This window comes from Triticum urartu, chromosome 2A, assembly GCF_056163025.1.
Source record: "Triticum urartu cultivar PI428250 chromosome 2A, HENAU_Tu73, whole genome shotgun sequence".
In the NCBI taxonomy this organism is placed as follows: domain Eukaryota; kingdom Viridiplantae; phylum Streptophyta; class Magnoliopsida; order Poales; family Poaceae; genus Triticum; species Triticum urartu.
The window spans coordinates 32,666,801-32,691,664 of NC_141874.1; the positions used below are offsets into that span (position 1 = coordinate 32,666,801).

The window sequence follows — 24,864 nt, forward strand, 5'->3', positions numbered from 1 at the left end:
CCTTCGAAAAAGTTCATGGATTTGAAAAGTTCATGAAATTGTAATTCATGCACTAAAAAATAACTAATTCGAACCAGGAACTTTTGAGAAAAGTTCAAAAAATCCGTTGACCATTCAGCATTAAAAAAAATCTTAAATTCAAAATTTTCGATAAAACGTTCAGTTATTGGAAAATCCCCAAATTTTAAAAAGTTCACAAAAATTAAAAATAGTCCATAATTTGAAACGTCCACCAAATTAAAAAAAAAATCATGAAATAGTTTTTTTCATAAACTTTGAAAATACTGCGTGAAAATCGGGAAAAAGTTAACAAAATTCGAACCAAAAAAAAAAGGAAAAATGTTCACTGATTTTGAAAAGTTCGGGAATTTGGACAGTTTCAAATTTTATGAATCACACATTTAGAAAGAAGAAAAATAATGGAAATGAAAATGAAAGGAAAAATAAAATAACCAACGAATTGTTTTTTGTTTTAGAGGTATCACCATGACTAAGGTCCACGGCACAGGGGCGGACGTGCGCGGTGCAAAACTGCGGAGTTTCTTCTAGCTTTTTTTTTTTGAGCTAGAGTTTCTTCTAGCTGCAACCTCTCTTATCCCACCCCGAACCTGTGGCTCTCGGCGTCGGTCCCCATGTCATCCCCGGCGTGCCGTCCCGGCCTCCCGGCGCCTCGCCGGCAGGCGCCGCTCCTCCCCCGCCTAGCCGCTCCCCCGTCCGGCTCGAAGCGGGCTGTTCATCGGACAAGACCTGCTCACTCCACCTTCGAGTTCTCCTCTCCTGGCCGCCGCCGTCGTACTCGGGTCATCTCTTCTTGCCACGGTAAGCGGCTCTAGCTTGCTTCGATGGATTGTTGCTCTTATTCTGCGCGGAAAATTGCAGATTGTTTGAGGGGTGCATAGTTTCAGATTGTTCATGTCGATCATACTTGAGATGCTTTGCTAGCACTGCTGTCTACAGAAGTTAGAGGTCGAACTGAAGCGCATTGGAGTGCGCCCCCTGTCAAGGACTGTGAAGTTTCTGTAAGATGCGATTGTTTATACAGCTAGTAGGATTTAGAAGCTGAATGTAGTTTGTCTGAGTGTTGAAAATGCAGAACTGTAACTGGTAGATAGTACTTACTGTATTTTGAAATCAGGTTACCTGCTACATTTCTATGGATGGAAAACTCAGAATAAAACAATCCAGAACTGAATAGCAAATGACCATCCAAATTGTGTGGAACCAATATATGTATATGTCATCTGAAACTCGAAATTGCCATTATAGGCCTCTTTAGGCAGCATCATTTGGGGCTTCTGATCTTGTACTTGAAGCTTTATCTCTAGCTGCCGAAGAGCAGACACGCCTTTTGATAAGACAATTCTCGTGGTCTTCAACGACCGTGGGGTAATTTCAGACACAGATTCTGTAGCAGTTTTGCATCATAAAATGCGCGTGTTACGCATCCCCAAATGGCCCAACACTGGTAATCCAGCCCAGTCAAAAGTAATTGCTGCAAGTCTGGCTAGACACTGTTACCCCAAGAACTTATTGATACCATACCAGTATCATGATTCCTTGAATATGTTGTGACCGAGGGAAATAACTAAATGGCTGCATGCCCCCCAAACAGCATTTGCATTACAGTAGTGAAACGAAAAGTGGCCGAGATATGTGTACTGACAACAGGATCGGAGTGGGGTGCTAGGACAACACCAAAGATGTTTGCTTGGCTTATTATATTCTTTTACCATGGAAAGATGTTAGTTTTGGCTGCAATTATTTTCTTCCCAGGACTATACATTCATTTCCAGACGGCCATGCATATTTTAGTGGATAGTGTACTGCAAGATTGTTTCCATTGGGTATCACTTCATACCTCCTAAACATGTTTTGGAAACTTAATTTAGTTTTCTTATTAATTCTACTGATTTGATAATATTTCCAATGGTACTGACCTTGGCTTCGTTCTTTTACTACTTTTTTTACAGGTGGTTTGGTAGAAAGAAGGAGACTACTATTGATTCCTGCAATTAGTCTCACCATTGGCTCCCTTCAGTACAGTCTGGAGAAGGGAGCAGCAAAAGCTGAATTTACTGACAGTGAGTTTTCAATCAATATCCTCCCATCTGAAAATAGGCAGGTTTTTCTCTACTATAACACATCCTTTGAAGTTTCAACCTATTAAGACTGTATTTGTAAACCTCATAGATATCAGGTATCATCAATGCTGAGCTGACATATAGTTTTACTGAAATCTGTTACATTGACATTGTAGAAGAGACACTAGTTGTTAGACTAAAAATAATTTTACCTTAAGGCCGTGATCTGTCATACCTTGTTTTTCACATATTTACTAGACATTATTTTGTTGGTTTGTCTCTTGGTACTACAGAAAAATCTTTCAACTTAAGAAGGTACTGGGGGCTGACATATATAGCTAACTGCTGCTAAATGAGCTTCTGTTTAAAAGTTTGAGTTCATAAGTAAAATGTGCAATCAAGCCTAACTCTTTGATATTGCAATTATAGTGCCAGCGCTTCGTGGGAAGGATTATGGAAAGACGAAAATGAGTTATCCAGATTACACTGAAACAGAATCAGGCCTCCAATACAAGGTGCTTACACTGACATTCGATGGTTCCTGCATAATACTCAAAAGTGCAGATTTGTTAGGTTCACAATTCTCATGAGGAATTACAGGACTTGCGAGTTGGAGAGGGCCCATCCCCAAAGAAGGGAGAGACAGTAGTGGTGAGTAGCAAGCATCACATTCACATTGGATTCTAGCTCATTTTGCATGTATGTTCTTCAGCTTTATTTGTTGAGGTGTGCAACCACGATGTTGACTTGGGTTTGTGAATGCACATCAGATTGATTGGGATGGGTACACAATTGGATACTACGGTCGCATTTTTGAAGCTCGAAACAAGACCAAGGGTGGTTCTTTCGAGGTACAAATGCTGCCTGAAGATGAACAAAAAAAAGAAGATTCTCAGCTTCCTTGGCATATATATTTGTTGAAGTATAAACTGAGTTATTCCTTCAGTTCGATCAATTCCCCTGTTTTATATTTCCATGTAGGGTGGTGATAAAGAATTCTTCAAGTTTAAGGTTGGATCAGGACAGGTGATTTACTAATTACACACTAAGTACTACTCAAATACACCCCTGGTTTTCTATTAGTACCATTTTGGAGGTCGGCATGATCTCCAAAATACAACTTTGACAAATAATTTCTATAATAGTATATTTGTAAATATCACAAAATTATATATTGGGATATTTTGTATGTATCAAATCTGAACACTTTAAAATATATTGTCGGTCACTATTTTGGAATTAAATTTGTCTACGATCAAAACAACAGCTTCTCTAGAACTTGGGTGATAGTTCGCTTACACTTAATTACATTTAGAGAGGTTTCGTTCCATTGTGTATTCTGAAGCTACTATTTGTTACTTGCTGACAAGTAGCATTCTTAATAACATCAATTAGGTAATACCAGCCTTTGAGGAGGCTATGACAGGCATGCGTCCCGGTGGAGTTAGAAGGTCAGTCCCACATTTCCGTAAACACAATTTCTAAATGTATTAACACAACTTTTAACCGTATTACTGATGCCCACACCCTCCAGGATAATAGTACCACCGGATATTGGATACCCAGATAATGACTTGAACAAGTTAGGCCCCAAACCGACAACATTTTCGGTAATATATTGCCCTGAATTTCGAAGTTTTTCTATAATTTTGATGATTAGATAACAAAAGTACAATATTTTTCTTACAGGGACAAAGAGCTCTAGATTTTGTTCTAAGGAATCAAGGATTAATAGACAAAACTCTCCTGTTTGACATTGAGCTTATCAGGATAATTCCGAGTCAATAGCATACAAGGTTCCTCCCTTCCCCCAAAGTGAATCTTGTCATTTTCTCTTGTTCATCCTGTTCAACTGAGTAAAATGTTAGGAGCACGGGCTATTGCAGGGTAATTTTGATGACCAAGAAGCATACAGTTTGAGCACGGAATCAAATCATTGGATGATCATGGGATATGTAAATATATATACCATATACTTGAGTATTAATAAAAAGCTTCGATATTGTCCACCCATTTTTTTGTTTACCGAAAAAATACTAATGATTTTAAAGTGCAACCAGATAGATCCAATCTATTCTTGAAATAGGCAACTTTCACACACTCCCTACAATGGGTTAATAGTTGGATAAATACTTGCAGCACACAACTTCCACAATACGAAAAATTATGTACTCTTCATGCACATTCCCTGCCTTTTATTTTATTTTGTGCACTACCTAGATTAATTTTAGGGTTTTTTATCATTTATGCCACTAGTTGTGCCCCACTACTCAGTTTTGCCATTAGAAATTACAACTACTCAAAAATGCCATCGATTCGTGAGATGCTTGCTCAAAAATGCCATTAGATATCTAAAAAATGCCATCGTTCCTTTAGATGTTTGCTCAAAAATGCCATTAGACATTGTTATTTTCACGTCAAATCCGTTGACCATGTTATATGAAAAAAATAAGGCTAGACCCACATGTCAGTTTTATCTATCTCACAATGATAAATGTGGCCCCACTTGTCAGGAGTAACCAAGCGAATAATTTTACAACAAAATAAGAACATTGTTGGGAACAAGTGGGCCCCACACTTTATTGTAGCGAGATAGAGGGAGAGCTGGCATGTTGGTTCATAGGTATTTATGTCATTATAACATGGCAAAAGAGATTTGAGATCACAATAATGGTGTCCAGTGGCATTTTTGAGTATGTGTCTAACGAAGCAATGGCATTTTTGAGGAGTTGAAATTCCTAGTGGCAAAACTGAGTAGTGGGACACAACCGATGGCATAAATGATAAAAACCCATTTTAAAGCCTAAATATTAGGGATTGAGAGGGAAGCATATATCCATAATACACCCTCTGTTCTCTAAATATAAGACATTTTGGCAGTTCAATTTAAACTGCCAAAACGTTTTATATTTAGAAACAGAGGTAGTACCTAGAAGAGAGAACATGTGCAACTAAGAGCGTATGCTTCATTTGTTTTGCTCTTTTTTTTTATATGTCTAGGAGCTGAAAGCTTCAGCCTCTGTGATCTGTCCTTAATCTGTTTCAGTCTCCTGCAAAAGTGAAGCTTTTGTAATCAAAATTTGACTGGACACTCGCAATCTGCTTTTCTTTTGAATTTTAATATCACGAATTGAGCATATAGAGTGGATTTTATCTGATATTTCCCCCAATATGTATTTCTTTTATCTGCCAAAATTAGAGCAGCAAGTATAGATCAAATTTTATCTGATATTGTCATTTATTCTGAAAATATGGTTGTTCAAATATTGTGTGTGAAATCATGTTTTTTCATGGAACATTCTTGTAGAACTTCTGTGTTTCAACCAAAGCATATAACTTTGTCAACGGGAAAAGTGAATTAGTTGGTATTAAATTTTGCCCCGCAACTAACATTTGAAGCTTTGGGCCGATTTTTTGAATTTTTCCCACTTCAACTTTTGCTCCAGACAGATGGATGATCGACTGAGAGTAGGTTTGACCTTCCCTAGCTTTAATGATTTCGATTTGGAGCTTCGGAACCTTTGTGTCATTTGATCTAAGGTCCTATTCATTCGAGGTCATCTTTGTATCTCCACGTGAGGTTTTTGCTTGCTTTCTGTTTTATTTAGCCACACATTTGTTATGTTTGAGTACCTCACCCGTTAAATTTGTATAAGTGATTATACACAATGACTAAATAGTCTTTTAGTAACTCCTTGTATCAACTTTGCTTTCAAGACATGCATCAATGAACAGAAAACACTATTTGTCCCACCCAATGACCCGCGTCTTGTTTGAAGCTATATATGGGCTAAACAACATGAATTCAAATTGCACTGCTAAGTTTCCTGGTGCTTCCTAACCCCACCAAGTCAATTGTGTGCTTTGATGGTATGCAGTGTAAAGGAAATTCATGTTATTACAATTTACATACATAACCTATTGTGCTACGAGAGCATAGGATTTATTGCCCTTGTATCTTCTTGAAACTTCTCCCACTAAAACACCCTTATATGCAGTGTGGGGGCAGTTTAGAGAACTTGGGCAGACTGAAGGCCTTGATGAAATATCATTAGTGAATGGTGACCATATTAAATACATGAATTGAGAAGATTTGTAATTTTGTAAAATCCCTTGATTTAGACCATGTTCTGAATGTGTATCCTGCCAATTTGTGCCGGATTTGTAGTTCATGTAAAATCCTCGTGAAATTCATTCAATTGCGACGATGGAAGGGGGGATTTATGGGATATCAAATTTCGTTTCTGTTCATCCGGCAACTAAGTTTTGAAGTTTTTTGTTGAATTATGAATTTTTCCACTCATCAGTTTGTTTGACATAGATGGGCTTTAATGTTTTTGAGTTCTGGCTTCTCAACCTTGTTCACTTGGTCTACATATCACCCTACTCATGTGTACTGCTGTCTTTTATGCTGATTTGTTAATGGTGGAGTTGTTAACTGCTGTCTTTTATGCTGTTTTGCACATTTGAGCACCCTTCAAGCAAATAGCTACACCAGTGCGAACATGCCCAACACTCCAATACCATAATGACCATGTGTATTCAAGTTACATCAGCCTGGCCTATTTGTTGTCTCCCATGAGTCAGGGTGTCAAGTGCATTACACTTCTAATTAAACCTGTGCCCTACAATGTACCCGACATATCAATATATATACCCTACTTTTTTCAAAAGTGCTAGCACAATACCCAATGTTTGTTATTCCTACAAGAAGAACATGGAGCTCCTGTGATATGCTATCGAAGAATACTATGGGCTTAGGAAGCATCAGAAAAAGTAGCAGTGCTGCATCGTCTTTGGTAGCTAGAGAATCCTACAAAAATTGTCTGCGGTTCAACTTTCAAATTTCCGTGGCATATATTATTTCCAGCAAAAGTTAACTCTAGATCTATTAAGGGGGAAATGCTAACAGCAAGGCAACCCTATCGTTTCTTTCTAATAAATGTAGGCCAGATAATATGGCAATAACTCTTGATTAATCTGTTCGGTTTTCCTCTTAATTTATGTTATGATGCAGTGGTCGAGACACTCTTCACTATCAATAATACAAGCCTGCCAAAATCGCCATCTGAATATGTTCAGTTTCCTCTGTCTCAAATGTGTCTCAAATGCAACGGAAAAAATGTATGTTTGTGAACCAATTAATGGCTGAAGCAATGATGGAAATGGTGGAGGAATCAGAGGTGCACATTCGTGCGCAACAACAACTGATTAATGTTTTCAGAGACAGTGTAGCAAATCAGCAAGAACTTGCGCACATGCTTATGGGCGTCATCCGCGCTGAGGTTGCAGATATTGACATTGTAGATCGTTAGGTTCTGTTCATTTATTTGCACTGGCATCAATCTTTGATTGCCCAGTGGATGTAATTTCCTGTAATATATGCTGGATGTGCAACATTTTTCCCTGTATGTCGTACCTTAGCTTGATTGGTTTTGCACCTGTGCATAATTGCTCGTCGTAATGGGCTCAAATTATCTAATTGGGCCTAAAGACATGTACGAATTTTGGTGGGCCCATTAAGTTAATGGGCCGTTACCAAGCCAAAAGTTAATGGTTGGCCCTTTACCTCTCGGGTCATTAACAAGCCGACATCTAAGCGGGCAACAGGTGTGCCCATTTGATTTCACGGGCCATTAACCGGCCGATACTAAGGTCGGGCTACATATGGCCTAACTATACTGTGGGCCTTCAGCAGGCCGAAAGAGACAACGAACTCGTACTCGACCATGAAGAGCATGGGCCGCTAAGAGGCCGAAAGTCAGGTCGTACTGTAAATGGCCCAACCGTGTTGTAGGCCTTTAGCAGGTCGAAAGAGAAACCGGGTTGGTATTGGACCATGAAGAACATGGGCCGTTAAAAGGCCAAAACTCAGGTCTGACTGCAAATGGCCCAACTCATTTATGGGCCGTCAACAGGCTGAAAAACACATCGGGCCGGAAATTGGCCCAACACTTAAATGGGTCGCTAAAAGGCCGAAAGATGTACATCCTGAAAATTGGCCCATCCCTTGAATGAGTCGTTAACAGGCCGAAACCATATTGGGCCGATATTGAGCCCAAATATATAGCGGGCTGTTAACGGGCTCGAACTGACGATGGACTGCAATTGGCACATCTCGTATGGGTCATGAGCTTAAATGGACCTGACACAAGTAGGCCTTATATGGGCCGGCCTGCTAATTTTTACTGGGCCGGCCTTTTTCACCGGAATGGGCCACTGTTGGGCCGTGCCACACGTCGACCTATGATAGGCGCCTTCTATCCAATGAGTGGATGACATCTGTCCCAACGGTGAGCCAACACATGTTTCCTCCGCCAATGAGAATTTTACACATGGAAAATCCCCATTGGTCTGGGCTATTAACGGGTTATCGGATCCAAACAAGAACCCGATAGCTTAACGCCGACCCGTTACGGTGGATGCCACGTGTCGGTCACCCTTGAAGAAAGCGCTTCTATGACGTGCGATTTGTCATCATGGAAGTGGACACTTCCGTGATGATAATTTTGGTAATGTCATGGAACACTTCTACGACAACACAGGTATGACTATCTTGATTCTGTCATAAAATCGTCATGGATGTACATGCATGAAAGAAAACGTGACCTACTATGACAAACACGTATCATCACAGAAGTGTATTTTTTTGTAGTGTGTTTACGTGTGTTGCGTGGTTCTCCTACTGGTTCGATAACCTTGGTCTCATCACTGAGGATAATACCTATCGTTGCTGTGCTGCATCATCCCTTTCTCTTTGGGAAAATACCAACGTAGTTCAAGCAAACATCAATATAGCAGTAGCGCGAGTAAAAACGCGCTACTGATAAACGTTAGCAGTAGCGCGGTGCCCCGCGCTACTGATAGCTCTTAGACCCACACTACCGCTAGGCTTTTCCCTAGTAGTGTGCCTTGGTATTTTCCTACGGGGTCGGCGGGCGTACATCTCCGTCATCGTAAGTGAGCGGAGATGTAGCCACGCGAGGAGGCACTCCTCGTCATCGATCATCACCGCCAGCCCATGGTGGCGTTGGGAGGACTGTGCGACTGCATCCCGATCCGCCGTCCTCTCCTTAGCCCGCTACCACCCGTGGCGGGTGGCGCGCGCCTCGGATTCGGGCATGCGTGTCTGCAGTGCCGGACGAACGGGCACTAAAACCCACCGCTGCCCTTGCGAAGCAGCGACCGGAGGGTTAGGACGGCGGTGTGGGCGAGTGAACAATGGGTCAGCGGCGCGGAATGGGTGAACTGCGCGGTGCGAGAAGGGCATGCTCCGGCATCAGCGCTGCGTGACTGGCAATATGGGACAGAGCATAGTCAGAGCTGCCGCCCGTGTCCACCCGCGAGCGCTGCAGTGCGATGCGGAGGGCCAACTGATATTTTCCAACGTATCTATAATTTTTGATTGTCTAATGCTATTATATTATCAATCTTAGATATTTTATATGCAATTTTATATCATTTTTGGGGGACTAACTTAATAACTCAGTGCCTATTGTCAGTTGTTGTTTTCTACTTGTTTTTGGTTTTACAAAAAATCTATACCAAACAGAGTCCAAATGCTACAAATTTTTTGACGATTTTTTTGGACATAAGAGACACTAGAAGTTTTGGGGGAGGACCAGAAGACCTACGAGGAGACGACAAGGCAACAGAGCGCACCCTGATGCCTTGTGGGCCCCTCATGGCTCTGTCTAACCTAATTCCACCGCTATAAATTCCGAAGTATTCCAAACCCCTCAGAGAGCCACCCAAAACAATTTTTCCGCCGCCGCTGCGAGTCTCGGTTCCGCGAGCGATCCCATCTGGAGGCCTTCTTCGGTACTCTGCCGGAGGGGGAATCGATCATGGATGGCTTCTACATCAACCTTGATGCCCTTCTAATGATGATTGATTAGTTAACCATAGACCTACGGGTCCATAGTGATTAGCTAGATGACTTCTTCTCTCTCTTTGATCTTCAATACAATGTTCTCTTTGGAGATCGATTTGATGTAATCTTCTTTTGCGGTGAGTTTGTTGGGATCCGATGAATTGTGGGTTTATGATATGAATATTTTTTTGAAAGTAATTGAGTCTTTTCTGAACTTTATGATGCATGATTGTTATAGCTTTGTATTTCTCTCTGATCTATCTGTTTGGTTGGCCAATTAGATTGATTTATCTTTAGTGGGAGAGGTGCTTTATAGTGGGTTCAATCTTGCGGTGTTCTCACCTAGTGGCAGAAGGGGTAGCAAGGCACATATTTGTATTGTTGTCACTAAGGGTAAAACAACGAGGTTTAATCATATTGGTTGGTTTTATTCTATCTACACTATGTCATCTTTCTTAAAGCGTTGCTTTGCACGTCATGAACTTAATATCATAGATGCAGGCAGGAGTCGGTCCATGAAAGTGCTAGTGATCGACTAGAAGGGGGGTGAATAGGCGATTTTTATGAAAGTCTTCAAAACATGGAAGTTTCGAAGACAAACGATAGAAATAAACCTATTACCATGCAGCGGAAGGTAGACTACACTAAGCAAGCCATAGTCAAGTATTCAATGAAATGAAAGCACAAAGACTAATAGCAGCTAGGCAGTATAGATCAGGATGGAAGATAGTATGAAGCCAATCAGAACAAGCAGTCACACAGTGAAGACAAATAGATAATGCAAACATGCAATGACTTCACAAGGACCAATCTACAAATAAAGAGATGGGAAGGATAGAACCGGTGGCTCGTTGAAGACAATGATTTGTTGGACCAGTTCCAGTTGCTGTGACAACTGTACGTCTGGTTAGGGAGGCTGATTCAACTCAGAAGACCGCGTCTTCACCTTATTCCCCTTGAGCTAAGGACACCCAGTCCTCGCCCAATTACTCTGGCAAGTCTTCAAGGTAGACTTCCAAACCTTCACAGACTTCGTTCACCGGCGATCCACAATGACTCTTGGATGCTCAGAACGCGACGCCTAACCGGCTGGAGGATTCACAGTCCTCAAGTGTAATAAGTCTTCAGATCACACAGACAAGAAGACTTAAGTGATGCCTAACACTCTTTGGCTCTGGGTGTTTAGGGCTTTGTCCTCGCAAGGATTTCTCTCTCAAAGGCTTCGAGGTGGGTTGCTCTCAAACGACAAAAGCCGTGCACTAACTCTGAGCAGCCAACCAATTTATGGTGTAGGGGGTGGGCTATTTATAGCCACTAGGCAACCCAACCAACCCTGGGTCACTAAGGAACTGACACGTATTCCAACGGTCAGATTTCAAACACACACGTCAACTTTACTTGAGCTACAAGCAAAGCTAACTTATCCAGCTCTGGATAATATTTGCTCTCATTGTCTTCGCTCGAAGACATTGGATTTTGGTTAAGCATCACTTCAGTCATTCTGACTGGTTTACTTGGACCCCACTTAACAGTACGGTCGTTCCTATGTCTCAATAAAGAAGAAAAAGAACGACGAAGCAACTAAGTCTTCGCGCTCCATAGTCTTCACGCGATGTCTTCTCTTGTCATAGTCTTCAATGTGAATGTCTTCACATACCACCTTTGACTTCAATGTCTTCATACATTTTTAGGGGTCATCTCTGGTAGGAAAACCGAATCAATGATGGACTTCTACCTGTGTTATCCTGCAATTCTCACAAACATATTAGTCCCTCAACCAGGTTTGTCGTCAATACTCCAAAACCAACTAGGGGTGGCACTAGATGCACTTACAATCTCCCCCTTTTTGGTGATTGATGACAAACTGGTTGAAATTTTCAACGGGAATAGAAATATGTGAAATTGTAAAGGATTTAAGTATTGTCTTCGTAAGTAGCAGAAAGGCTCCCCCTGAAGATGTGCATATAAGTATTTTGCTTTTGAATGCAAATGCACATGGCAGGTTGTACTTGCGAAGCTCCTCTTTTACTTATGAAGACAATTCATCATGCATGAAAGGATATATCGAAGATAATGACATGCATAATGAAAAATGGATGTCTGCAAAATGACCTAAGTGCGGAAGTTATCATCGCACATGCGGAATTTATCATCGCATCACAGAATAGCAAATAAGTAGCAGACGACCATCGAGTTTAAGTGTTACAACTCAAAGAACCAAATGTATCAAAAAGCGAGAGTTGTAGACACTAGGAAAAAATATAAAGCAACCGCCCATATGGACCCGCTTGAAGACTATCAACTCATATGCTTCTCCCCCTTTTGTCAGTAAGGACCAAAAAGGTTTGAAGACATAGAGCTTCTACTCGTCCCCAGAGGGAGTAGGTGAAGCAGCAGGGTCGTCGTTGGCGTTTGGCGTGCAGAAGAACTCGGCGCAGTGTCGATATGTGGCGATGCAGGCGTTGGAGAAGTCACATCATCTTCATCCTCGATGACTCTGGCATTTACAGTAGCCGCTGAAGAGGAGTATTCAGAGTCTTCAAGAGATGGAGTCCGTCGCAGAACTGCATTCCTTGGAGGCGTTGAATCAAACTTATATCTCTCAGTGATGCCATCCGCTCTTAAACCATCTTCAGAGCACAGAAGTGTCAGACTCTTCCAAGATCTCCGACAGGTTTCATGTGTAACAAAGGCATTCTTGGTGGCAGGATTGAGAATGCGATTGACGTCCAGCAAGAGGCTTTGCATCTGACGCTTAAGCCAGTCATGATGCTTATCCTGTTTCTGATGTAGCGCGACGAGAAACTCTCGGTCATTGAGAACACGAGATCGCTTCCGAGGCCTTTGGGCAATGGTGATTCCAGTGGCGTCAGTTTGGGCACGAGGGACACGTGTGTTACCAGCCAAGGGATAAACACGAGAGACTGCCGGAACTCCTTCAATGGGCTGGGTGAAGCTTTGACGATCAACATTGTGAAGATAAATCGGATCCTTAGCACACTCTGGGTAAATAGTTTCAACAGACAGATCAACCTTTGGCAAGAATACAAGATGATTGCGCGCAGACGGCTGATAGTTGAAGGCAGAGTGAAGCTTGATAAGACGCATTACCCATGGAGCATAGAACTTCAGACCAAAAATGTCGGAGCCAGATGCAGCCAACTGTCTGATGAAGAAGTCTTGAGCATTGAAGCTGATGCCATTGAAGATATAGAAAACCAAAGTCTTCATTGGTCCTTCAAGCTTCGCTGCAGATGAATGTCCTTTGACAGGCCAGAGAGTTTTCCTGATGATATGGTAAATGGTACGGGGCAGATACTCTAGGTCTTTGACAAAGAATTCCGTTGGGTATTCAGCGTCGCGTGGCAGAGGCTTCATCATGCTTAGCATTTGGCTCATGTTGGGTTCTGGCTTCTGAAAAATGCTCTCCAAAGCATTCTGGTGTTGTTGACAACCTGGTTCATAGTATTCACCAGGAGTGGGCAGGGCTGTGAGCTCAATGATGTCTTGAGCTTTAGCTTCATGATGAACATCTCCTGTCATCCACTCAAGGATCCAAATCTTCGGATCCCTGTTGTATCCACGAATGTGGAGGGTAGTATAGAATTGAAGCAGAAGTTCTTCATTCCAGTGTTCCTTGTCAGTCATAAAATTAAGCAGACCCGCATCACGGAAGCAGTCAAGGGCTTCTTCAAGGCATGGCAGTCCAGCAATGGCTTCACAATCAAGATGCATGTGAGGGAAGATGCGTCCCTGATTGTACAAGATGCATGAATAATAGCTTCGCTGCTGATAACTCCAGAATCGGTCCGAAGAGATTCTTGGCCTTGTGTAGGGTTCTTGGCACTGTTGAAGAATGTGTTGTGTGCCTTGAATCCATTCAGATTAAATGATAATGGTGAAGTTGCAGTACCTGGAAACCGTGGTAGCCTTGGCTTTGGCTTCTGGACCTGAGGCATGTGCTCCACATGATAGGCAAACTGAGGTCCGGGAGCAGGCGGAGGAACCAGGATTGGCCAGCGGACAGTAACAAGCTGTCCACGATCATATGCTTGCTCGATGGTGTGTGGCCTTGGAGGAGGTACAGGAGAAGAGGCATTGGCTTTAGGCAGCGGATTTGCTTCGGGTGCTGCATTGGCTTCAGGTGCATTCACTTCTGGCACCACATTAGCTTTAGGCGCTACATTAGCTTCAGCCATGACAATGTTATTGGCTTCAGTGTTGATGTTGTTGGCTGCCTCAGTATTGGTAACCTCCACTTCAGGAGCTGGAGGGTCGGACACGTTCTCCTCGAGAACAACTTCAGGGTTGGACGGGGGTGCACCAAAACGTTCTTCTTCTCTTGGTTCTTCTTCATGGTCATCGGCTGATGCAGCCGGAATATCTTCAGCCGTTTTGGCTTCAGATTCAGGAATGTTCACAGTAGGAGAGGCTTCAGGAAAGACTTCGCGTGAAACGGATTGGCGCTCTTCTCCTTCTGGAACACATGACAATGTGACCTGTGGCCTTGGTCCTTTGCGAAGCCTGTGAAATGCTGGCGACGCCTGTGAAGATAGAGTTGGTTGGGCCTCAAAGTCTTCACTGTCAATCACCGGAGTGGTGACCTGTGGTGGGGGAGTGACTGGTGTTTCTTCAGCACGAGGGGATTCTTGAGGGTGATCAGCCCATGAGTCATCTTGAGCAATTGGCGTCAATGGACGACCAATCCTGATGAGTTCGCTGTTCGTGAGAACAGACGATGATACCAAATTGTGCTCGATCTGAGGAAGGACTTCATCATCTTCAACATTGTCGTGAGGACCAATGTCTTCAGCTGTGGTGGGGTCAACAGCTGGATTCTCTTTAGATTCAGGAGCCTCTGTGAAAGCAGGCTCATGAACTACCAGACGACGTTCACGTTGTTCAGACGCAGGACCAGCAACAGAAATTGGCTCGACAATAAGGGGCTCTGTGGAAGCAGCCCGGTCTCTCTTCTTTGTTTTTCTTTTCTTAGTTGGGGAGCATCATCAGTGGTGGCTTTGGTCTTGCGCTTTCTGGCTTCGGCTTCAGCTGCTCTAGTTTTCTTGAATTCTGAAGCCACTGTGGGGACCTTAGGCTTCAAGCCTGTCATACTGGCTAGGAAGACAATGCGAGGTTCTTCCTGCCTTGATGCTTCTGGTTCTGCCACAGCCGGCATCTTCTTCTTCTTGGCAGCCATTCTGGGGTCGATGCCTGGTCGCCCCAAGGCCTTGCGCTTTTCAGCTTCATTGTAGCCTTGAACACATTTGGCAGCAAGATTCTTCATGCGCTCACGAGAACCTTTTGCTTCTTCTCGTTTCTTGTGGAATGCCTCCTTGAGCTCATGCATCATGACCTTGAAGTTTTGAATGTCTTCAACATTGAGCTTGGCCATGTGCTTCTTGAACTGAGCCTTTTCATAATCGATCTTATGCTTCAGCTCAACAATTTTCTGAGCAAGAGCCAGCTCAGGAGCAATGGCTCCATGGAAGGAGACGCTGAGGCCAATTGGAAGCTGAAGATCATCAAAACTGACATCTGGGCTGTCAAACCACTCATCAATAAACTTGTATAAGATTTCCACATTAAAGAGGGGAAGATCATTGAAGATTTCCGCCTCTTGCTTGCTCTTTATCAACTGCTCAAGAGCGTCATTGCCAAGATCGTCATCGCTGGACAGATCAATGGCGTCATTCTCGTTTCTCAAATCAGCAGCAGGGGTCAGTGCTTGACTAGTGGGTTGCATGAGCTTTTTCAACTTGGAAGACTTGGAGATGCGTGAGAGATCTTCAGACTGCTCACTGGCTTCAGGAGGTGCAGTGGCCAGAGGCTTCGCCCGTGAGACCTTTGGTGCAGAGGGGGCTTTGAAGCCTTTGGTTTCTGTTGCTTCACAGGCTTCGGAGGTGCAAGCGCTTCATCAGAATCAGAGTCATCTGCAGAGTGGTCCACGGCTGCCCCTTGAACCTGAATGTGAGTGATGAGACCTTCTAAGTTGTAGAAGGGCCCAATAAGATTGGGTTCAGCTTCGCGTGTGCCATCAGCTCGTGGTGCAGAGGGGCCTGGGTTGAAGTCTAATCCCAAAGACTTCTTGTTTTCCTTGGCCGAGTTCTTTGCAGCCTGATAGTTGCGCTTGAACAGATTATCTTCACGACACCATAACAGAGAGGATGGGTCGGCATTAGCAGGCTGAGGTCCACTAATCATGCAGGGGTAGAAGCCTTGAGCAATAGCTTCGGACTTCGACTTGGGCTAAAGAACTTTGTATATTATATCTCCCCAGGGGGCCTTTAAGGCATTCTTCTCAGCATACTCCTTGGTGACGAATCTGTACTTGAACCATTCCTCTGCCCAATGTCTTCGAATCCATTGGATTCGGTTCTTGCGTTCTCCATAGGTTTCTTCTAGATCTGACTTGTATAACTCATAGAGATCCGGTGGCAGGTCCTTAGCAGTGTTTCCACGGCATTGTCTGCCGCCCTTCCTGACTGATTTTGAGTTTTCATGAAGTTTAGACTGAAAGGCTTCAACACTGTCGAAGTCTTCCGTCTACTGGTCAGACAGGAACTGGCTTCAGGAGAATTTATGTGACGCTGTAAGAACTCTGCAAATGAATGCAGACTATGAGAACCAAGGGATTCTCCCACGGACATGTACCTGTGACAGCATTAGAGATGCGAGGGAAGGGGAAGAGGTCATATGCATTCTCAGAAGATTTTGAAGATAAATCAGTTAAGAAGACATTGACTTCATAGTGCGAAGACATTCACTCATATGTAGAGAGTTGGTTCCAGATTTGTACGAATCCACGAATAAGTACAAGTGAGGAATCTAACTACTTTGCGAAGCATAAGTGAACATACTAGGCATGGTATGAGATGCAGAATGAGATAGATCCAACTTGTAGGAACAGAAACCACTTGTGGTTGAAAAGGATGAATCTATCGGATCAAAAAGACTGTAAAAAGAGGTTTTATTTACCACACGAGGAACTGCTAGACGGAGTGGGAGAGGAGGCCGAGCAGTTCGATCTTCCGTGCCCTAACTTGGCGACGGAGGACACCTACGGCGACGGCAGAGAAGACGATGTCCGCGGCCGGCGTGAGGATGGCGTCGGTGAGGTCGCGGCAGCTAAGCGCTTCGTCGCCGGCGTCGTCGAGGGCTAGTGGTGGCGCTAGGGTTTGTGTGAGAGTGGAAGAAGAGATAATGACTGGGGTGAGGCGTGTATTTATAGGGATAGGGACGGCACAGTGTTATTACACAGGTGCCCCTGGCGGTTCACATCTGAAGGACACGTGTCGATCATGCAACACATTGGAGGTTGTTCCATGTTCCCACGCACGCCTGGATTGTCGGGTGGTCGTTCCCACTTCTCCGGGTTTCAGGTAAAAAGGATTGAGCATTGAAAACAGATTAATGTTTGTCTCTGTGTCTTCTGCTGACAAGGACTCAGAGAAGACGTTTTGACAGTTTCAGTAGAATGCATATGATTTGGATAGATAGACTTAAGACGGGAGCATAGAAAGGTCAGGGTCCGATCACATTCACTTAGTTCAAAAGATTCAACTAGAAGACATGGCTATAAGTGAATGCTGTAGAGGACATAAACCAAATCAGTACATTTAAGATAAACATGAGGCCATGTTAACATTGAAGACAAATAAAATACGAAGACTTTGCAAATGTAACGCCAATAGAAAGTATTCCAAACAAAAGTTTGGTGGTGGCGTTACCCACCGTATAGGAAATATTAGACCCAGACACGGCGCACAATTATCGTGGCGCTCCGAAGTCAAATTCCGCGTTAATGTATTCACACTTAGAGTGTAAGTCTTCATTAATTGAAGATATACGTTACTTCGTGTGTTTGCACATCTAAGTCATCAACATGCATCAGTGTTAGGATGTGTGCATGATCATAGGACATTTGAGGATTCCAAGATATTTAGCTCACACCGCAACTTGCAAAACCTTTTCTCATCCAAGGGCTTTGTGAAGATATCTGCCAGTTGCTCTTCAGTGCTGATGTGAATGATATCAATATCTTCCTTCATGACATGATCTCTGAGAAAGTGATGACGGATCTAAATGTGCTTTGTCTTTGAGTGTTGAACTGGGTTGTTGGTGATCTTGATGGCGCTTTCATTGTCGCAGTAGAGTGGCACTTGCTTCAGATGAATGCCATAGTCTTTGAGTGTTTGCTTCATCCATAGAAGCTGAGCGCAGCAAGATCCAGCAACAATGTATTCAGATTCAGCAGTGGAGAGAAATACATAATTCTGCTTCTTTGAAGACCAACATACAAGTGATCATCCCAGAAAGTGACATGTGCCTGATGTAGACTTGCGATCCACCTTGTCACCAGCATAATCAGCATCCGAGAATCCAACTAGATCAAACTCTGAGCCCTTTGGATACCATTATCCTAGTGTTGGGGTGTGAGCCAAATATCAAAGAATTCACTTCACAGCTAAGTGATGCGATTCCTTTGGTGCCGCTTGGAATCGGGCACACATGCAAACACTAAGCATGATATCTGGCCTAGATGCACATAAATAAAGCAAAGAACGAATCATGGAGCGGTATACCTTTTGATCGAACTCTTTACCATTGGCGTCAGAATCTAGATGATTCTTGGTAGGCATTGGCGTCGTGTAACCTTTGCAGTCTTGCATTCCAAACTTCTTCAGGCAATCCTTGAGGTATTTCTCTTGAGATATGAAGATGCCGTTGCGTTGCTGTCGTATTTGAAGACCAAGGAAGAACTTCAACTCCCCCATCATGGACATCTGATATTGCTCTTGCATCATGTATCCAAACTCATCACTACATTTCTGATTAGTGCAACCGAAGATAATGTCATCCACATATATTTGGCACACAAACAGTTCACCATCATATGTCTTCGTGAAGAGCATGGGATCCAGGGAACCAGGTTTGAAGCCTTTGCTCCTCAGGAAGTCCTTGAGTGTGTAATACCAAGCACGAGGGGCTTGTTTGAGGCCATACAGTGCCTTGTTGAGCTTATAAACCATGTCAGGATGTTTTGGATCTTCAAAGCCAGGCGGTTGTGCAACATACACTTCTTCAATCTTGCCATTGAGAAAGGCACTCTTCACATCCATTTGATACAGAAGAATGTTATGATGATTTGCATAGGCCAGCAGTATGCGTATAGCTTCAATCCTAGCCACAGGAGCAAATATTTCATCGAAGTCAATTCCTTCAACTTGAGTGTATCCTTGAGCAACGAGACGAGCCTTGTTTCTGACAACTTGACCATGCTCATCTTGCTTGTTGTGATATATCCATTTAGTGCCTATGATATTGTGCTTACGAGGATTAGGACGCTTGACCAGTTCCCATACATTATTCAGCTCAAATTGTTGAAGCTCTTCTTGCATAGCTTGAATCCATTCAGGTTCCATGAAGGCTTCATCAACTTTCTTGGGTTCAGATATTGAGATGAATGCGAAGTGCCCACAGAAATTTGCTAGTTGTGTTGCCCTTGAACGAGTGAGTGGACTAGGTGCATTGATGCTATCAATTATTTTCTCAATCTGTACTTCATTTGCAACACGAGGATGAACAGGGCGAAGATTTTGCTCTTGCTGATCATTGTCATCGTTAGAAGGATTGTCTTCAGGCTGAGCATTGTCTTCAGGTTGATCAGGTGCAGAGATGATGAGTTCCTCTTCGGGCTGTGCTTCAGACGGTATGATTTCTCCAGTTCCCATAAGCTTGATGGATTCACTGGATGGAACTTCATCTAGCATATTTGGCAGGTGCTCTCTTTGCGAGCCGTTAGTCTCATCGAACCGCACATCCACAGTTTCAACCACTTTATAGTGAAAGAGGATGAAGACTCTGTAGGAGTGCGAATCCTTTCCGTATCCAAGCATAAAACCTTCATGTGCTTTCGGTGCAAATTTTGAAGTGTGATGTGGATCCTCGATCCAGCACCTGGCACCAAATACTCTGAAGTAACTGACATTTGGCTTCTTACCAATGAGTAGCTCATAGGATGTTTTGTTCAGAAGCTTGTGAAGATAAACACGGGTGATGATATGGCATGCAGTATCAATGGCTTCAAGCCAGAACTTTCTTGGAGTCTTGTATTTATCGAGCATCGTCCGGGCCATCTCAATGAGTGTTCTGTTCTTGCGTTCCACGATGCCATTCTACTACGGCGTGTACGGAGCTGAGAACTCATGAGTGATGCCCAAAGTATCAAGATAAGTGTCGAGGCCGGTGTTCTTGAATTCAGTGCCATTGTCACTTCTGATGTGCTTGATCTTGACGTCATAGTTGTTCATGGCTCGATTGGCGAAGCATCTGAAGACATCCTGCAATTCAGTCTTGTAGAGGATTATATGCACCCATGTATATCTTCAATAATCATCAACAATGACGAATCCATAGAGACAAGAAGTAGTAGTAAGAGTTGAGTAGTGAGTGGGACCGAAGAGGTCCATGTGTAGCAGTTCGAAGGGTTGAGTCGTTGTCATGATTGTCTTCGAGGGATGCTTGGCCCTCGTCATCTTTCCAGCTTCGCAGGCGCCGCATAACTGATCCTTCTTGAACTTGACGCCCTCGATGCCTATGATATGCTTCTTCTTTGCAAGAGTGTGCAAATTCCTCATGCCAGCATGCCCTAGCCTTCGATGCCAGAGCCAGCATTCTGAAGCTTTTGCAAGAAGACATACGGCAAGCTGTGGTCCTGCTGAGAAATCTACCATGTACAAATCATCTTTCCGATACCCTTCAAAGACTAGAGACTTGTCAGATTCCATTAGAACAAGGCAACGATATTTTCCAAACATCACAATCTTGTTTAAATCGCAAAGCATTGAGACAGACATTAAGTTGAAACCAAGGGATTCAACAAGCATCACTTTATCCATGTGCCGATCCCTTGAGATTGCAACTCTACCTAGACCCAATACCTTGCTTTTACCAGTATCAACAAATGTGATGTGACTCTTGTCAGATGGGCGTAAGGTTGAGTCCATGAGAAGACTTCGCTTGCCAGTCATGTGATTAGTACATCCACTATCAATAATCCATTCTGAAGCAGCTGGTGTCATACCCTACAGTGCAGTTAGGGGGATAGGCTTCACGAAGAGAATTGTGAAGCATAAACATTTGACGAGCAAGTGGATTAGGAAAGCTTAGATCAAGGTTAGGACTGATAGGGCAAGTAGCAAGCGACTCAGGAACAAAATACATAATAAGACCATTTGGGCATTTGATCTTGCGCTCTACAAGATGTTTAAGGTCCCCAGCAATAGCTTCAGACGCATTTGATTTTCGGTTGGAGACCCTTCCCTGCAAAAAAATTTAAGCTTTCTTAGCCACCCACATCTTCGAGGGTGGCTTCAAAGAAATGTGTCTAAGTGCAGCATCTGAGAACTTTGGCTTTGGAGCCCTAGCAAATAGTCTTGCAGGTGGACAATAGTACTCATAAGAATAAGCAGAGTAGTTCTTGGTCTTATGAACATGGCGGTTTGATGAAACGCGCTCATATTCATAGGCCTGAGTATGGTTTCCCTACAAAACATTTGCGTTAGTGCGACTCAGGTGAGTCCTCTATCTGTATGAAGCCTTTGGACCATATGAACCCCGTGGTCTGGGGTTTGTCTTTTTCACTTGTGGTGTCATGACGACATACACAGGAAGATTTTCCAGACACTTTTTCGGCACCCAGACTTTCTTCATAGGTGGCCCATTCCTGCAGTTAGTACCAATATACCTGGCAAACACTTCACCATTTTGATTCTTAAACAGTTTATAGTTTGCATCAAAGATTCATCAGTAACAATGGGATTAGCACAAGTGAAGCCAGATAGGGTGGATGGATCCACTGAAGGTTCCTTTGCAGCAACCCATATGGTTTTGGGGTATTGCTCAGGTTTCCAGTAAGAGCCATCAGCATTCATTTTCCTTTCGAACCCAACACCCTCTTTCCTAGGGTTTCGGTTCAGGATCTGCCTTTTTGAGGACATCACATAGTGTCTGATGCCCTTTGAGACTTTTGTACATCCCTGTTTCAAGCAATGTCTTCAACCTAGCATTTGCATTAGCAATAGCAGTGGCATCCTCAGCAGAGGGGTTAGTTACCACATCAACAGTTGAAGATATTGCAACAGTAGTAACAGTAGAACATCCAGCAATAGAAGTACCATTGTCACGCTCAATGCATTTAAGACATGGTGGTTCAAATCCTTCCTGAGCGGAACTGATCTGTTTGGCGCGAAGTGACTCGTTTTCCTTTTGAAGATCTTCATGAGCCGCTCTCAATTTCTCAAGATCTTGCTTCCTTTGAAGATAATCATAGGAAAGCTTTTCATGAGTTGTTGAGAGCGTTTCATGATGACTTTCAAGTTCCTCATACTTAACATGAAGATTTTTTATGTCTTCAATTAAGGACTGAGATCGAGTCATTTCAGCGTCTAACATGTCATCGCTTTTGTCTAACAGTTTTTGAATATGTTCCATAGCTTTCTGTTGTTCAGTTGCAATTTTAGCAAGTGTTTTGTAGCTGGGTTTGGAACCACAATCAGAGTCATCTTCACTGGATGTTTGATAGTGAGTAGTGCGTGAGTTTACCTTGGCACCGCGTGCCATGAAGCAGTAGGTGGGAGCGGAGTTTTCCTTGTCATTAGCATCGGCGTCGGTGATGAAGTCATTGTCTTCAATGTTGAAGATGGACTTGGCAACGTAGGCTGTAGCCAGACTTGCAACGCCAGAATCAGACTCCTCCTCAGACTCCACCTCCGCCTCCTCAGAAGCAGACTCCTCCTCTGAATCCATTTCCTTGCCAACAAACGCACAAGCCTTGCCAGATGAGCTCTTCTTGTGTGATGAAGACTTTGATGAAGACTTGGAAAAAGACTTTGAGTATTTCTTCTTCTTCTTCTTCTTCTTCTTCTTCTTCTTCTTCTTGTCGTCAGAATCATATTCCTTGCTCTTCTTCTTCTTCTTCTTCTTCTTCTTCTTCTTCTTCTTCTTCTTCTTCTTCTTCTTCTTCTTCTTCTTCTTCTTCTTCTTCTTCTTCTTCTCATTGTCCTACTGCGGACACTCAGAGATGTAGTGACCAGGTTTCTTGCACTTGTGGCATGTTCTCTTCTTGTAGTCATGAGCAGAAGCTGAAGGAAATATGCCCTAGAGGCAATAATAAAGTTATTATTTATTTCCTTATATCATGATAAATGTTTATTATTCATGCTAGAATTGTATTAACCGGAAACATAATACATGTGTGAATATATAGAGAAACAGAGTGTCACTAGTATGCCTCTACTTGACTAGCTCGTTAATCGAAGATGGTTATGTTTACTAGCCATAGACATGAGTTATCATTTGATTAACGAGATCACATCATTAGGAGAATGATGTGATTGACTTGACCCATTCCATTAGCTTAGCACTTGATCGTCTAGTTTGTTGCTATTGCTTTCTTCATAACTTATACATGTTCCTATGACTATGAGATTATGCAACTCCCGTTTACCGGAGGAACACTTTGTGTGCTACCAAACGTCACAACATAAACCGGTGATTATAAAGGTGCTCTACAGGTGTCTCCGAAGGTACTTGTTGGGTTGGCGTATTTCAAGATTAGGATTTGTCACTCCGATTGTCGGAGAGGTATCTCTGGGCCCTCTCGGTAATGCACATCACTTAAGCCTTGCAAGCATTGCAACTAATAAGTTAGTCGCGGGATGATGTATTACGGAACAAGTAAAGAGACTTGCCGGTAACGAGATTAAACTAGGTATTGAGATACCAACGATCGAATCTCGGGCAAGTAACATACCGATGACAAAGGGAACAACGTATGTTGTTATGCGGTCTGACCGATAAAGATCTTTGTAGAATATGTGGGAGCCAATATGAGCATCCAGGTTCCGCTATTGGTTATTGACCGGAGACATGTCTCGGTCATGTCTACATAGTTCTCGAACCCGTAGGGTCCACACGCTTAAAGTTTCGGTGACGATTGTATTATGAGTTTATGTGATTTGATGTACCAAAGGTAGTTCGGAGTCCTGGATGAGATAGGGGACATGACGAGGAGTCTCGAAATGGTCGAGACGTAAAGATCGATATATTGGACGACTATATTCATACATCGGAAAGGTTCCGAGTGATTCGGGTATTTTCGGGGGTACCGGGGAGTTACGGGAATACGAGGAAGAAGTAATGGGCCTCATGGGCCAAGTGGTGGAAGAGAGGAGGCAGGGCGCGCGGCCCCCCTAGCCCAAACCGAATTGGACTAGGGGGCCGGCCCCCTTTCCTCTTTTTCCTCCTTCTCCTTCCTTCTCCTTCTCCTCCTTCCGTTCCTCCTCCTAGTAGGAGTAGGAAAGGGGAGTCCTACTCCTACTAGGAGGAGGAATCCTCCTCCTGGCGCGCCCATAGAGGGCCGCCCGGCCTTCCCCCTTGCTCCTTTATATACAGGGCAGGGGGCACCTATAGACACACAAGTTGATTAGTTGATCTCTCCCAGCCGTGTGCGGTGCCCCCTCCACCATATTCCACCTCGGTCATATCGTAGCGGTGCTTAGGCGAAGCCCTGCGTCGGTAGCAACATCATCACCATCACCACGCCGTCGTGCTGACGGAACTCTCCCGTGAAGCTCTGCTGGATCGGAGTTCGCGGGACGTCATCGAGCTGAACGTGTGCTGAACTCGGAGGTGCCGTGCGTTCAGTACTTGGATCGGTCGGATCGTGAAGACGTACGACTACATCAACCGTGTTGTGCTAACGCTTCCGCTTTCGGTCTACGAGGGTACGTGGACAACACTCTCCCCTCTCGTTGCTATGCATCACCATGATCTTGCGTGTGCGTAGGATTTTTTTTGAAATTACTACGTCCCCCAACAGAAGCTTCATCATTCCTTGAGCTAGATCGT

The 24,864-nt window shown here is 43.5% G+C and overlaps 1 protein-coding gene across 7 annotated transcripts; it reads left to right on the forward strand.

Moving 5' to 3' along the window:
* The first annotated feature begins 518 nt into the window (after nucleotides 1-518).
* On the forward strand, nucleotides 519-7,532 carry LOC125535277 (FKBP-like peptidyl-prolyl cis-trans isomerase family protein). 7 transcript variants are annotated; one of them, XR_015615604.1, is made up of 11 exons: nucleotides 519-819; nucleotides 1,971-2,081; nucleotides 2,511-2,596; nucleotides 2,682-2,732; nucleotides 2,852-2,932; nucleotides 3,063-3,107; nucleotides 3,477-3,532; nucleotides 3,616-3,691; nucleotides 3,771-3,877; nucleotides 3,968-4,036; nucleotides 7,099-7,532. XR_015615604.1 is itself a non-coding variant. In XM_087542872.1 (10 exons), the coding sequence occupies exons 1-9, from the start codon at nucleotides 633-635 to the stop codon at nucleotides 3,867-3,869; spliced, it is 792 nt and encodes a 263-aa protein (XP_087398998.1). In that variant the 5' UTR covers nucleotides 519-632; the 3' UTR covers nucleotides 3,870-3,877; nucleotides 7,099-7,532. The 7 variants fall into 7 exon arrangements, 4 of the variants coding, with proteins under 4 accessions (XP_087398998.1, XP_048554293.1, XP_048554294.1 ...); XR_015615606.1 differs by lacking the exon at nucleotides 7,099-7,532 and adding an exon at nucleotides 6,080-6,332 and having other exon boundaries at nucleotides 3,950-4,036; XR_015615605.1 differs by lacking the exon at nucleotides 7,099-7,532 and adding an exon at nucleotides 6,080-6,332.
* Nucleotides 7,533-24,864: the final 17,332 nt, after the last annotated feature.